Raw genomic sequence first — 16,844 nt, 5'->3', positions numbered from 1 at the left:
AAGATAGAATTCTAAGAAAAACAGGAAGAAGTAAAGGCAGGAAAGGACTGAAAGTGAGCAGTTAAAATGGTACAAAGGTCAAAACAAAGTGGTGTCATAAGAGCCAAGGAAGGAGTTTTAAGGATGAGCAGGTAAAGGCCAAAGGGGATGAGAACTCAAGACACCATTCCTGTGTTGGACAGTTGGGGTCATTTATATAATATATAAGGGTCAGGTCCCAGACCGAGAAGATTGGGGAGAGAGTGAAAAGTCAAGGAATGGAAGCAGCATGTAGATGATTCTTTAAACTTTTAGGGGGAAAAGAATAAGGAAACATAATCTCATACAGAGTGAAGAAAGAGAAAAACAAATACTGTATGCTAACATATAGTATGGCAACATATAGTATGGCAAGACTGATGGCAACACTGAGAATTAGTTATCTTATTTTTAAAATTCAAGACTAAGAATTTGAGAATGAAGAGTATTAAAATGAAGTTTATCTTGACTGATAGGCAAAATGAAGTTTATCTTGACTGATAGGCAAATCAAACTCATACTGCTTGACAGACATGTTTTGAAAACTGATTATATTGAGGGGTGTACAGCACATGTACATCTAAAAAAACATGGTTCTGAAGAACCTAGGGGCAGACAGGAATAAGATGCAGACATAGAGAATGGACTTAAGGACACAGGGAAGGGGAAGGGGAAGCTGGGATGAAGTGAGAGTGGCATGGACATATATATACACTACCAAATGTAAAATAGATAGCTAGTGGGAAGCAGCCGCACAGCACAGGGAGATCAGCTCCGTGCTTTGTGACCACCTAGAGGGGAGGGATAGGGAGGGTGGGAGGGAGACACGAGGGAGGGGATATGGGGATATAAGTATACATATAGCTGATTCACTTTGTTACACAGTAGAAACTAACACAATGATGTAAAGCAATTATACTCCAATAAAGATGTTAAAAAAAAAGAATAAGGAAACATGAAAGACGATGAACGCATGTGTAAGCTGAGGAGGGGGTGGGCTCATGACCAAGAGAGGTAGTTCAGTATCATGGTCAAGAGCACGAGCTTTGGAATCATCCAGACTGCCTGAGATTACATCCTCGCTGGACCACTTGCCAAGCTCTGATCTCAGGCAAATCTCTTAACCACTCTGTGCCTTACTTTCCTCATCTGTAAATTAGGGATAATATTTGGCACTTGGAGCACCTGCCATGAATAAGGCGATATGCTCAGCATGGGGACATTGGGATGTGTCCCTGTTCCCTGCTCTCAAGGGCCTTACAATTTAGTAGCAGAGAGTAAATAAAGTAAGCCAATACCCATGTTATAGTGTGGTCAGGGCCAGGATAGACCTCTCTGTACAGAGTGCTCATTTAAGCACTTTCAAGACTTTAATCAATCAACCTGTTGTGTCTGAAATGTTACTCTGGGTTTTGGGAATCATCTTATGTCTATAACAGTAATTCAAAGTGGCGCTTCTTGACCTTTCAGGTTAATCATGTCCGAACGAGAGACTTTGACTGCTGCCTTGTTGTGCCCCTCATAGCAGAATCTGGTAATAAGCTGGACCTGGTTATTAGTAGAAACCCCCTGGCTTCACAGAAGTCCATAGAACAGACTCTACCAGGAGGAGAATGGAGTGAACAGAACAGTGCTTTTTTCCAGCAGTCGAGCCACGGTGGTAATTTGGAGATACGAGAGCCCACTAATACGTTATAGCGATGCTTTCTACAAAGCAGGACAAAAGACAATATCTACATGGTGCTAAAAAAAAAAAAAAAAATCCCTTTAAGATTTCTGTGACATTTGAAGCACAGATAATCATGTGGCATTAACTGCAAGCACAGGGGTCTTTTAAATCTCATGGCTCATGTTCACTTACCCTTTGAAGTTGAAGAGGTTTCTTTGTTGGTGATCACTATGGTATATGACAGGCAGCCCCCTGCCAAGACCAAGGGTAGCGAAAAAGAAAAACAAGTAGGCCACCCCTCTCTACAGTTAACATCAGAGGAAATTTTTTACAGGTCCATCTTCCCATTCCTTTTTAAAAAGAGAAATATCTGTTTGAAAATGTTCTCTATGATAATTTCCTTAATTCACTTTGAAATCAGTTTCTTACCACAAAGTCATTCATGCAAGAATTTAACCAACAAGGCTTTTCATAAAGCTGGCTGTACTAGGAGAGCTAGTTTGGTGAACTGCTGGGACTGCTGCTATGGGAGGGGTACAGGTATAAAATCATCTTACAACGTTTCAGCAATGATGCACGTAGGCAACCATAATAGGTGGTGGTAAATGTTTTGCCCAAGTTTAGGAATGATTTTAACTAAGATGTATGCTATTCCCTATGCAACAGATTATCAAACAGGATATGTCTTGTGACCTGTTTTTTTTAAGGACACATTGTTAATAGCTGAAAAATCTGATAATGAATTAGGGTGTTTAGCAACACTGAGAATTATCTTATTTTTAAAATTCAAGACTAAGAATTTGAGAATGAAGAGTATTAAAATGAAGTTTATCTTGACTGATAGGCAAATCAAACTCATACTGCTTGACAGACATGTTTTGAAAACTGATTATATTGAGGGGTGTACAGCACATGTACTTAAAAATGACACTGGACTGTCTTTTGTTCTGAGCCATGCCACTTAATGAAATTGTAAATACATTTTTTACAAAATGCATTGCCAATTATTACCATCCCTCAAAGCAATAAATTGTGACAGTTGCTTTTAATGTTCGTCAGCAACTGTTTTCATTTGTTCAGATATTTTGAATAGTTACACTAATAACTAACTGTTATTTGGTGAATATAAAAAAAAATAGATCTGTATGTTAATTGTAGAATCTCCATCCTGAAACAATTATTTTCCAAACATTTTTATTTTGGTCAATAATTCAAACAACTGCTTAGGTAAAGCATTTGAACACTGTGTCCTTTGTTTAAGGAAAAAGTTCACCTTTCTTTTTTGTGCAAAGAAATATATTATTTCAATCATAGTTCAGAACTGCCAGGGCAAGAAAGTATAAAGCAGAATCATGTTAAGGAAAAAAAAAAGATCATGAGGGGAGTCACTTAAATATGTATTTTTATTTGTAACAAACAAGTATTAAACTGTAAAGTATTTTTGTACAAATTTAATACTTTAATAGCATGGTATTTATCGTCTATGTATGGTTTTGGGGAATTAAAAATTGTTGCAAATATTTGTATGGAAAAAAAAAACCTCTACCAAATGGAATAAACAGTGATTTTAAAAAGCCAAAAGAAAAACTTTTTTTTTTTTGGTGCTTTGAATATATTTTAGTGTTCTAGACTGAGCCCTACACAATACCTATAGTTACATAATTTTCTACGGGGGAAGATTTTGCCATAAACTTGAAAAGCAACATGGAAGAGCTTAGGTTTTGAAATTTGATCTGGACTTGAAGTCCAGCTCTGGTACTCACTCAGTGGTGGCATAAAATTTAATTACTGTGAGTCAGTTTCCCCACCTATAATACTGAAGGTCATATCTACATTCCAGTACTTTCATGAGAAGAGATGTGACACATATGTGAAAATGCTAAAACAGGAACACCTCCAAGACTCATGGTACATTTACTTTAGGTGACAAAGCTTGATCTTAAGGATCACATCTACCCTGAGAACATTACATGTATTCTATAAAATACATTTTCAAAAACTATTAAAATGTATAAATTTTCATCATGCTATCTTAAAAAAGAAAAAAACTATTACCTTATAGTCCCAATGTTTTCATTTTTGCAGATTGCCTAGCAGGCTTTGTAAATTCACAGGAACAAGGCAGGGTGTCCATTCTTGCCACTTCCATTTAACAGTATGACAAGGAAGTGAAATAAAAGGCAACTAGATTGGAAAGGAAGAAGTAAAACTCTACTTGCAGATGATACAATCTTGTGTATACAAAAACCTTAAGGAATCCACTAAAAAACCTATTAAAACTAATATGAGTTTAGCAAGATTACAAGATACAAAAATCAATTGAATCTCTACACTGTAGCAATGAACAAACGAAAAATAAAACAATTATATTCTATAAAGCACAGGAAGCTCAGCTTGGTGCTCTATGATGACCTAGTGGAGTGGGATGGGAGTGGGGTGGGAGGGAGGTCCAAGAGGGAGGGGATGTAGGTATACATATAGCTGATTCACTTCATTGTACAGCTGAAACTAACACAACATTGTAAAGCAATTTTACTCCAATAAAAAAAAACAATTATATTCTCATAGGATCAACAATAAAATACTTAGGAGTACATTCAATAAAAGTACAGAGTAGGTGTGGAAGACAGCAGAGTAAAAGACCCTGAGCTCACCTCCTCTCATGAGCACACCAATGTAACAGCTATCTGCAGAACAACCATCTGTGAAGAAGACTGGAACCTACCAGAAAAGATCTTCTACAACTAAAGATATAAAGAAGGTACCACAACAAGACAGACAGGAGGGGAGGACTTGAAATATAATCAAATCCCATACCCCACACGTGGGTGACCCACAAACTGGAGAATAAATATACTGTAGAGGATCTCCCACAGGAGTGACAGTTCTGAGCCCCACATCAGGTTCCCCAGCCTGGGGGTCTGGCACTGGGAAGACAGATCCTCAGAGCATTTGGCTTTGAAGGCCAACAGGCCTTCACTGCAGGAGCCCCACAGGACTGGGGGAAACAGAGACTTCACTTTTCAAAGGGCACACACAAAATCTCACACACACCAGGACCCAGGGCAAAATCAGTAATTTGATAGGAGCCTGGGCCAGACCTGCCTGCTGGTCTTGTAGACTGTCCTGGAGAGGCAGAGGGATGGCAGCAGCTCACCCAGGGGGACACAGACACTGGTGTCAGACATTGAGGAGCATTCAATTGTGTGAACATTCCAGGTGGCTGACATGCTGGATCATTAGCACCAAGATCTGGCCCCATCCAACAGCCTGAAGGCTCCAATGCTGGGATGCCACAGGCCAAACAACTAACTGGGTGGGGACACATCCCCACCCAGCAGCAGAGAGGCTGCCTAAGGGCTTCCTGAGCCCACAGCCGCCTCTAGACATGCCCCTAGACATGGCCCTGCCCACCTGAGGGCCAATATCCAGCTCCACACACCAGTGGGAAGGCACCAGCCCCTCCCACCAGGAAGCCAGCCCAAGCCTCTAGACCAGCCTTACCCACCAGGGGGCAGACTCCAGAAAGAAGAAAGCTACGATCCTGCAACACAGGCCAGACGCCACCCTAGGACTCGTGGGCCCCCTGCCCTGCCCAGCCACTAGCAGGCTAATACAACCTTCCAGACACTCTGGACCCATGGCCAACTGTCAGGACTGGCCCCTGACAACACCAACAATCTGAAATGAGCTCTGAGATCCCTGGGCCCTGCAGTCAAACTCCAAGAAACACCTCTAACTGCTAGTAGTCTGGTACTCCTCCCAGGGTCTGGCTTCACCTCTCAGTGGGCGGGCAACAGCCCCAGAGTCTTTGGGACCCTGATTCTGCCCACCCGTGTGCCAGCACTAGCCTCAGGGCCCATTAGGGTTCCACAACCAGCCACCTCACGACCAGGCCCCTCTAAAGAGCAGCCAGCAGCGTCCACGCAAGGCAGGGCTGTGCAAACAACCAGACTAGGCACCAGCCAAGCCCACCATACCACCCACATAGGCAGCCAAAACAGAAAGGTCCATGCAGCCCTCTTAGGGGGCACCTCCAGAGCATACAGCTTGGGTGATGGGTGGAGTGCACTGCTGGGACGCACAGGACACCTACAGAGGGCCACTTCTCCAAGGATGAGAAACGTAACTAACCTACCACGTACGTAAAAATATAAATAGCAATAGACAAAATGAGATGGCAGAGGACTATGTTCCAGACCAAGAAACAAGCTAAAACTCCAGAAGCGGAGTTAAGTGAATAGGCAATCTACCCAAGAAACAGTTCAGAGTAATGATCATAAAGGTGATCAAAGAACTCAGGAGGAGAATGGATGCGCAGAGCAAGAAGTTAGAATTTTTTAACAAAGAATGAGAAAATATAAAGAACAACAAAACTGAGATGAAGAGTACAATAACTGAAATGAAAAATACACTAGAAGGAATCAATAATAGACTACATGAGGGGCTTCCCTGGTGGTGCAGTGGTTGAGAATCTGCCTGCTAATGCAGGGGACACGGGATCGAGCCCTGGTCTGGGAGGATCCCACATGCCGCGGAGCAACTAGGCCCGTGAGCCATGGCTGCTGAGCCTGCGCGTCTGGAGCCTGTGCTCCACAACAAGAGAGGCCGCGGTAGTGAGAGGCCTGCGCACTGCGATGAAGAGCGGCCCCCGCTTGCCACACTAGAGAAGGCCCTCGCACAGAAGTGAGGACCCAACACAGCAAAAGTAAATAAATTAATTAATAAACTCCTACCCCCAACATCAAAAAATAATAATAATAGACTACATGATACAGAAGAGTGGATCAGTGACTGGAAGATAGCGTAGTAGAAATCACTGCTACTGAACAGAAAAAAGAGTGCAAAGAAATGAAGACAGTTTAAGACACCTCTGGGAAAACATGAAGCACATTAATATTTGCATTATAGGGTTGCCAGAAGGAGAAAAGAGAGAAAGGGCCCAAGAAAATATTTGAAGAGATAATAGCTGAAAACCATCCTAACCTAGGAAAGGAAACAGTCATCCAAGTCCAGGAAGCACAGAGTCCCATGGAGGATTAACCCAAAGAGGAGCACACCAAGACACACTATAATCAAAAGGACAAAAATTCAAGAGAGAATCCTAAAAGCAGCAAGGGAAAAGCAACAAATAACATACAAGGGAACTCCCATAAGCCTATCAGCTGATTTTTCAGCGGAAACTCTGCAGGCCAGAAGGGAGTGACACAATATATTTAAAGTGATGAAAGGGAAAAACTGACAACCAAGAATACTCTACCCAGGAAGACTCTCATTTAGATTTGATGGAGAAATCAAGCTTTACAGACAAGTGAAAGCTAAAAGAATTCAACACCACCAAACCAGCTTCACAACAAATGTTAAAGGAACTTCTCTAGGCAAAAAAGAAAAGGCCACAACTAGAAAAAAGAATTATGGAAGGAAAAAGTCCACCAGTAAAGGCAAACATACAGTAAAGGTAGGAAATCATCCACACACAAAGCTAGTAGGGAGGTTGAAAGATAAAAGTAGTAATATCACCCATATCCACAATAAGCAGTTAAAGGATACCTAAAACAATTAGATGTAAAATATATCAAAACAGTAATAGTGAGGGGAGGAGAGTACAAATGCAGGGTATTTAAAATGCATTTGAAATTAAGAGAACAGCAACTTGAAACAATCAGGTATGTATACAGACTGCTATACAAAAACTTCATGGTAGCCACAAACCAAGAATCTATAATAGATACACAAAAAAGAAAAAAGAATCCAAAATAACACCAAAAATAGTCATCAAAGCACAAGAGAACAAAAGAAGAAAGGGGAAGAAAAAGACCTACAAAAACAAATCCAAAACAACAAAATGGCAACAAGAACATACATAGCAATACTTACCTTAAATGTAAACAGACTAAATCCTCCAACCAGAAGACACAGACTGCCTGAATGTATACAAAAACAAGACCCGTATATATGCTGCCTACAAGAGACTCACTTTAAATCTAAAGACACATACAGACAAAGTGAGGGGATGGAAGATGGTATTCCACAAAAATGGAAATCAAAAGAAAACTGGGGTAGCAATACTTACATCAGACAAAATAGACTTTAAAATAAAGACTGTTACAAGAGACAAAGAAGGACACTACATAATGATCAAGGGATCCATCCAAGAAGAGGATATAACAATTATAAATATATATGCACCCAACATAGGAACACATCAATGTATAAGGCAATATTAACAGACATAAACGAGAAATCAACAGTAACACAATAATAGTGGGGGACTTTAACACTCCACTTACATCAATGGACAGATCATCCAGACAGAAAATCAATAACGAACCACAGGCCTTAAATAACACATTAGAACAAATGGACTTAACCCATACTTTTACAGCATTCCATTCAAAAGCAGCAAAATACACATTCTTTTCGAGTGCACATGGAACATTCTCGAGGATAGATCACATGCTAGGCCACAAAACAAGCCTTGATAAATTTAAGAAAACTGAAATCATATCAAGCATCTTTTCCAACCACAACACTATGAGACCAGAAATCAACTATAAGGAAAAAACTGCAAAAAACAAACACGTAGAGGCTAAACAATATGCTACTTAACAACAAATGGATCACTGAAGAAATAAAAGAAAAATTAAAAAATACCTAGAGAAAAATGAAAATGAAAACCTGATGATCCAAAACCTATGGGATGCAGCAAAAGCAGTTTTAGGAAGAAAGTTTATAGTGATACAAGCTTACCTCAGGAAACAAGAAAAATCTCAAATAAACAATCTACCATTATGCTTAAAGCAACCAGGGAAAGAACAAACAAAATCCAAAGTTTGTAGAAGGAAAGAAAGCATAAAAAATCAGAGCAGAAATAAATAAAATAGAGACAAAAAAAAAATCAATGAAACTAAAAGCTTGTTCTTTGAAAAGACAAACAAAATTGATAAACCTTTAGCCAGACTCATCAAGAAAAAGAGATGGAGAGCCCAAATCAATAAAACCAGAAATGAAAAAGAAGTTACAACTGATACCACAGAGATGCAAAGGATCATAGAAGACAGCTAAGAGCAACTATATGGAAATAAAATGGACAACCTAAAAGAAATGGACAAATTCTTAGAAAGCTACAATCTCCCAAGACTCAACTAGGAAGAAATAGAAAATATGAACAGACCAATTACCAGTACTGAAATTCAATCAGTAATTTAAAAACTCCCAACAAAAGTCTGGGACCTGACAGTTTCATGTGTGAATTCTACCAAACATTTAGAGAATAGTTAACACCTATCCTCAAACTATTCCAAAAATTTGCAGAGGAAGGAACACTTCCAAATACTTCCTGAGACAGTGGTCTCAGACAAAGATATCACAAAGAAGAAATTACAGGCCAATATCACTGATGAACATAGATGCAGAAATCCTCAACAAAACACTAGCAAACTGACTCCAACAATACCTTAAAAGGATCATACACCATGACCAAGTGGGATTTATCCCAGGGGTGCAAGGATTTTTCAATATCTGCAAATCAATCAATGTTAACAAACTGAAGAATAAAAAGCATATGATCATCTCAATAGGTGCAGAAAATGCTTTTGACAAAGTTCAACACCAATTTATGATAAAAACTCCAGAAACTGGGCAAAGAGGGAACCTACCTCAACATAATAAAGGCAATGTATGACAGACCCACAGCTAACATCATATTCAACAGTGAAAAGCTGAAAACTTCCCCTGTAAGATTAGGAACAAGACAAGGCTGCCCACTCTCACCACTTTTATTCGACATAGTTTTGGAAGTGCTAGCCACAGCAATCAGAAAAGAAAAACAAAGGAGTCCAAATTAGGAAGAAGTAGAACTGTCACTGTTTGCAGATGACATGATAATATAGAGAGTAAATCCTAAAGATGCCAGTAGAAAACTACTAGAGCTCATCAATGAATTTAGTAAAGTTGCAGGATTCAAAATTAACATACAGAAATCTGTTGTATTTCTATACACTAACAATGAACTACCAGAAAGAGATATTAAGGAAACATTCCCATTTACCATCACATCAAACAGAATAAAATACCTAGGAATAAACCTATCTAAGGAAGCAAAAGACCTGTACTCTGAAAACTATAACACACTGACAAAAGAAACTGAAGATGACACAAATGTAAAGATATACCACGTTCTTGGATTGAAAGTATCAATATTGTTAAAATGGCCATACTACAAAAGGCAATCTACAGATTTAATGCAATCTCTATCAAATTACAGAACTAGAACAAAAAAATTTTAATTTGTATAGAAACACAAAAGACCAAAACAGCCAAAACAAGCTTGAAAAAGAAGAACAAAGTTGGAGGAATCATGCTCCCTGGCTTCAGAGTATACTACAAAGCTACAGTCATCAAACAGTATGGTACTGGCACAAAAACAAACACATAGATCAATGAAACAGGATACAATGCCCAGAAATAAACCCACACACTTACAGTCAATCTACGACGAAGGAGGCAAGAATATACAATGGAGAAAAGACAGTCTCTTCAATAAGTGGTGCTGGGAAAACTGGACAGCTACATGTAAAAGAATGAAATTAGAACATTCTCTAACACCATATACAAAAATAAACTCAAAATGGATTAAAGACCTAAATGTAAGACCATATTTTAAAACTCTTGGAGGAAAACATAGGCAGAACACTGTCTAACATAAATAGCAGCAATAATTTTTTTGGATCTGTCCCCTCGGGTAGTGGAAACAAAAGCAAAAATATACAAATGGGACCTCAATAAACTAAAAGCTTTTGCACATCAAAGGAAACAAAATGAAAAGACAACCTACAGAATGGGAGAAAATATTTGCAAATGATGTCACTAACATGGTATTAATTTCCATAATATGCAGACAGGTTATAGAGCTCAATATGAAAAAAAAAAGAACCCAATCAAAAAATGGGCAGAAAACCTAAATAGATATTTCTCTGAAGAAGACATACAGATGGCCAACGGGCACATGAAAAGATGTTCAACATCGCTAATTATTAGAGAAATGCAAATCAAAACTACAATGAAGTAATCACTTCACACCGGCCAGAATGGCATCACCCAGAAGTCTCCAAATAATAAATGCTGGAGAGGGTGTGGAGAAAAGGAAACTCACCTGCACTGTTGGTGGGAATGTAAATTGGTGAAGGCACTATGGAGAACAGTATGGAAGTTCGTTAAAAAACTAAAAATGGAGTTACCATATGGTCGAACAATTCCACACCTGGGCATATATCCAGAGAAAACTCTAATTCAAAAAGATACATACATCCCTATGTTCATACCAGCACTATTTACAGTAGTCAAGACATGGAAGCAACCTAAACGTCCATGGATAGATGAATGGATAAAGAAGATGTGGTATGTATATATATATACACATATATGTATACAAACACACACACACACACACATATACATATAATGGAAGATTACTCAGCCATAAAAAAGAATGAAATAATGCCATTTGCAGCAACATGGATGGACTTAGAGATTATCATACTAAATGAGGTCAGACAACAATAAATATTATACAATATCACTTACATGTGGAATCTTAAAAAATAATAGAAATGAACTGATTTACAAAACACAAACAGACTCACAAAGAAAACAAACTTACGGTTACCAAATGGGAAAGGGGTGGCGATGGATAAATTAGGAGTTTGAGATTAGCACATACACACTACTATACATAAAACAGATAAGCAACAAGGACCTATTGTATAGCACAGGGAACTATATTCAATATCTTTTAATAACCTGCAATAAAAAAGAATCTGAAGGGCTTCCATGGTGGCGCAGTGGTTGAGAGTCCGCCTGCCAGTGCAGGGGACACGGGTTCGTGCCCCAGTCCGGGAGGATCCCACATGCCGCAGAGTGGCTGGGCCCGTGAGCCATGGCCGCTGAGCCTGTGCATTCGGAGCCTGTGCTCCGCAACGGGAGAGGCCACAACAGTGAAAGGCCCACGTACCGGAAAAAAAAAAAAAAAATATATATATATATATATACTATGCATCTATAAATATAGATAACTCAATCACTTTGCTTTACACCTGAATCTAACACATTGTAAATCAGCTATACTTCAATTAAATAACAGCACAAAACTATACTCTGAAGCTATAAAACATTGTTGAAAGAAATGAAAGAAGACATAAATAGAAAGACATCCCATGTTTATAGATCAGAAGACTTAATATTGTTAAGATGGCAATACTCCCCAGATATATAGATTCAACACAATCCCAATCAAAACCCCAGTTGGCTTTTTTGTCAATAAAATTGACAAGCTGATCCCAAAATTCATACAAAAAGCAAGGGACCCAGAAGAGCCAAAAAATCTTGAAAGAGAGGAGTACATTGAAGGACTCACATTTCTTGATTTCCTTTTTTTTTTTTGGCTGCGCCACACAGCATGCAGGAATCTTATCTTAGTTCCCTGACCAGGGATTGAACTTGCACCCACTGCAGTGGAAGCGTGGAGTCTTAACCACTGGACCACCAGGTAAGTCCCCACATTTGTTGATTTCAAACCTGCAAAACTAATGAAGACTCATGGTGCTGGCATAAGGACAGATGTTTGGATCAACGGAATAGATAGAGAATCCAGAAATAAACCCTCACATTTATAATCAACTGATTTTTTGACAAGGATGCCAACACAATTCAATGGAGAGATAGTCACTTCAAGAAATGGAACTGGAACAACTGGAGAGCCACATGCAAAAGAATAAAGTTGGGCTCCTACCCCACCATATAAAAAAAATTAACTCAAAATAAATCCAAGAGCTCAATGTAACACCTAGCACTATTTAACTCTTGTAAGAAAAAATAGGAGTAAGCCTTCATGACTTTAGATAAGCATTGGTTTCTCAGATGTAGCACCAACAGCACAAGCAATAACAACAACAAAAATACATACACTGGACATCATCACAATTAAAAAATTTTGTAAATGTTTCTAATGAGACTGGTATGTAGAATATATTAAGAACTCATACTCAATAATAAAAAGGAAAATAACCCAATTTTTAAGTGGACAAAGGATCTGAATAGACATTTCTCTGAAGACATACAAATGGCCAATAAGCACATGAAAAGGTGATCAACATCATTAGTCATAAGGGAAAAGCAAATCAAAACCATTATGTCACTTCATATCCACTAAGATGGCTATAATTAAAAAGTCAGATAACAACAAATGTTGGAGACAGTGGAGAAACTGGAACCCTCACACACTGCTGGTGTAAATATAAAATGGTACAGCTGCTTTGGAAAACAAGTTTAGCAGTTCCTCAAAAGGTTAAACATAGAGTTACCATACGACCAGCAATTCCATTCCTAGGTATATACTTAGAAGAAATGAAAATATATACCCACACAAAAACTTGTACACAGATGTTCATAGCAACATTAGTTATGATAGCCAAAAAGAGGAAACAACCCACATGTCCATCAACTAATGAATGGATAAATTCAACATACCATATCCATACAATGGAATATTTCATAATAAAAAGAAATGAAGGCCTTCTGCCTCACTGCACTACTGAAAGCAGGATGGGTCATGAGCAACTCTACTAGAGCTACCTGCAAAAATTCAGCCAAGGTTCCTGATCTCGCCACATCAGCTCAAACCAGCATGGTCTGATCTGGAAATATTACCTCAATATATGCCACCAGTTTTTCCATCAGTACACGAAAGATATAGGCTTCATCAAGCTGGATAAAACGACACTCCTTGAATGGATTATCCAAGACATACACCCAATGAAAGAATGCTAGTTCTTTGTACATAATTTTTTAAACTTTGAAAAAGGGAGAGGGATGAAGCACTGTTACATGTTACAATGTGGATAAAGTCTGAAAACATTATTCTAAGTCAAAGAAGTCAGTAACAAGGGATCATATATTGTATGATTCCATTTATATGAAATGTCTGAAATAGGCAAATCAATAGAGACAAAATAGATTAGCAGTTCTAGGGCTGAAGCGGAAAAGGGATTAGAGCTAAGAGGTACAGGGTTTCTTCGGGGGATGATAAAAATGTCCTAAAATCAATTGTGGTGTTGGTTGCACAATTCTGTGAATTTACTAAAAGCCACTCAACTATGTAAACGGGTGAACTGTATGTGAATTATAGCTCAGGAAGGCTATTTTTAAAACACTGGGATAACAGGTAAATTTTTCCTAACTTTTTCTTTTACCATTTAATAATAAATTAAACTCAAAAAAATCAAATCACTGAGGAAAACAAATTTTTTAAAGTGGAATATCTTTAAAACAATATACTCTCAGAAGAAATGATAACTATGTGACATGATAGACATATTAGCTAATGCTACAGTGGTGATTATATTGCAATATAGAAGTAGTGAATCAACATGATGCACACCTTAAACTTACCCAATGTCCTATGTCAATTATATCTCAAATTAAGAAAACAAAAACAAAACCCAATGTGCTTCCAGCTCAGCAGGCATTTCCAGGAAAAGGTACCAGGTAGGCCCAGGCAGCAGTGATGGAGCAAGTAGCAGCCTTGCGAGATGACCACTTTGCAGAAGACACAATGTCCTAGAATACGTGTCAATGATTTAAGAGATATAATTACAGTTTATCTTTACCACTGCTTCAACCCAATGGCAAAGATCACCCACAACGATGATGGAAATTAATAAGGCATTATTCTAAAAATAAAACACTTTTAAAAATACAGAGGTTTTTTTAAAAAATATATATAACATAGTTTTCCCTCATATATGACCAGTGCTGTCAGTTCTCCTGATGACAGATGTCAAAATCACTAAGGTTTTCTTTGATGAAATGATTTTAAAACATCTGCTAACACAAATGCCTTAAAATAAAACTCCAGTTAATAGACATCCTCTTTTGTCTTGATCCTTTGAAGCTATGATGTTCATTTTGTGTTGAATGGAAAAAAATAGACAATTACTTTGAGCAATCTGAAATAAAACTAAGTTTCCTGATTATTTGTAGGTTTGAAAAGTTGCCTGGGGGTTAAACTATTTAGTCTCAAATTCTGAAGTTTAGAAGACACTTGTGGAGATGATTCTTCCACCTGTTGGAACAACAATAAAAATAAAGTTAATTTTATAAAAATATAGTCAGTCTACCCTGTGTAATTCTATTCCCTCTGACTGCTTCTCAGAAGACATCATACATTTTCCCACCCCGTGGAAGCCTGGAGCAGACCAGAGCCATCAGCTGTCATCCTGCTTTTGCTCACTGTGGTAACGCCACTACCCACTTCCAGGACTGGCATGTAGAAGTGACTGTTTGCTAACTGAGTACATACATTTAATTTCTAAAAGTGCGGACAGGGTCCACTACATAATTTGGCAGTGCAAAATTAAAATGTGGGCCCCTTGTTCAAAAATTAAGAATTTCAAGATGACATGCAGAGAACATTAAAACAAGCATGGGTTCCTTCTAAGCATGAAGCCCTGTATGACTGCCCAGCCTGCACGTCCACGACGCCAGCTGTAGGTGTGGTTAAGACGATACACTGCAAGTACACCTCAAGTATACTCTTGGTACTGTTAGTGATTCCCAAGCACCAGTCAATGGACCAGTACAGTCATGAAGAAGATTCACCACCACAGGGAAAGAGAAAAATTAGCAAAATTCAACTCATCATTCATCATGCTACATCTGTTCCATTTAGAGGACGGTGATGGTTAATTTCATGTGTTAACTTGGCTAAGCCACAGTACCCCGATATTTGGTTGAATAATACTGTTCTAGACGTTTCTTTGAAGGTATTTTTTAGATGAGATCAACGTTTAAATCAGCCGACTGAGTAAAGTGGATTACTCTCCATAATGTAGGTGGGCTTCATCCAATCAGCTGAAAGCCTTAACAGAAAAAAAGACTGACCTCCCCCAGGAAGAAGGAATTCTGCCAGCAGACTACCTTCGCAACTTGAAATGCAACATCAACTCTTCTCTGAGTCTCCTATCTGCCAGCTCACCTGCAGATTTTGGACTCTACTAATACCAGCCTTCACAATGGCATACGCCAACTCCTTAAAATAAATTCAGATAGATAGGTTAAATTAAATAGCCTAGATAGATAGATAGAGACACACCCTATTGGTTCTGTTTCTCTAGGGAACTCTGAGTAAGACAAGGACTTTCTTTATTCAGGGACTATGTAATTATGTCTTTCCTAGCTTTTTTTATTAAGTAAAAATGTCATTTTCTTTCAAAAAATTCTGGAAATCCTGCTTTAAACATGATAAATTTTAGCAATATTTTACACATATGTGTTTATTTTAAGGGTCATTTTTGTCACCCATCCCTTTTTTTCTTTGATGGTGGGAGGCTAGGCAAAAGGAAAAAAAATAATCAGGTCAACATTTTCTTTGAGGACTTTTCTCCAAACCCAAAGCTATTAATTGACAGAAAAGCAAAAGCTTTCTTCTAGGAGGGAGGGGCTCAGGTATTTTAGTCATTGGTATTTGTAGAATCTCAATACTGGTTTAGCCCTTATGTAGCAATACAAATGTGAAGGATGGATATGTGGGCAGCCCTTGTCATCGAATTTGATCTTTCACAAATGACACATCTCAATGCATCTGAAAGTCTAGAATTACGAGACAAAGAGGTCCCTAATTTATAGAAGTCCTGAAGCTTTGAATTCTAGTTTCCTCATTTCTAGGGATTCCTGTAAATGCCACATACTTGTGGCAAACCTTGTGAGAAAACTCGTCCTCTTCAGTTAGAGGACCTTGCTTATACTGCTGCCATCATGCAGTGAGAACAACCCACACTGGGCAGCCCCCCAGTGTCACTCTGCGCTCCAGACCTTCAGGGACATTAGCCTCCCCCGGAGCTTAAAAGCTTTGGCAAGCTCAAAACTGATGATGAATAGTGCTGCCAATTTCTCTTCGTACCATCCTCTAAACCATGATTCCCCCACCCCATGTTGGTGCTAAGAAATAAAAAGCAAGAAACTTTTAGAAAAAGACTCTTTCCTTGGAACTGCTTCTGTTTTCTGCTCCAGGTCAAAAGCTTTATTTAATCCCAGGGTCTTCGTAAGAGGTAACATAGTTAATTGAAAAAAAAAAAAAAGATGCTTTGTTGAGATGGAAATT

The 16,844-nt window shown here is 38.5% G+C and overlaps 2 protein-coding genes and 1 pseudogene across 5 annotated transcripts in view; 2 read left to right on the top strand and 1 right to left on the bottom strand.

Annotated features, from left to right (window-relative positions):
- Window positions 1-3,226, top strand: part of GRIP1 (glutamate receptor interacting protein 1) — a 695,695-nt gene extending 692,469 nt beyond the window's left edge. For all 4 annotated transcript variants that reach the window (XM_027106947.1, XM_027106944.1, XM_027106943.1 and 1 more), the window contains one exon: window positions 1,489-3,226. In XM_027106947.1, the coding sequence (XP_026962748.1) occupies window positions 1,489-1,716 (228 nt within the window). In that variant the 3' untranslated portion in view covers window positions 1,717-3,226. The remainder of the gene's footprint in view (window positions 1-1,488) is intronic.
- Window positions 3,227-13,225: 9,999 nt separating this feature from the next.
- Window positions 13,226-13,518, top strand: LOC113620707 (40S ribosomal protein S29 pseudogene; annotated as a pseudogene).
- A 76-nt stretch (window positions 13,519-13,594) lies between these two features.
- The window catches only part of HELB (DNA helicase B), a 42,885-nt gene continuing 39,635 nt past the window's right edge, over window positions 13,595-16,844 (bottom strand). Inside the window, exon 13 of the mRNA XM_027106942.1 lies at window positions 13,595-14,807. Within this exon, the coding sequence (XP_026962743.1) occupies window positions 14,703-14,807 (105 nt within the window). The 3' untranslated portion in view covers window positions 13,595-14,702. The remainder of the gene's footprint in view (window positions 14,808-16,844) is intronic.

This window comes from Aethalodelphis obliquidens, unplaced genomic scaffold (genome assembly GCF_003676395.1).
Source record: "Aethalodelphis obliquidens isolate GAN/ISIS:26980383/991018 unplaced genomic scaffold, ASM367639v1 scaffold8, whole genome shotgun sequence".
Classification (NCBI taxonomy): Eukaryota; Metazoa; Chordata; class Mammalia; order Artiodactyla; family Delphinidae; genus Aethalodelphis; species Aethalodelphis obliquidens.
The sequence above is the reverse complement of the archived record's forward strand: the minus strand, read 5'-3'. Positions and strand labels throughout refer to the sequence as shown.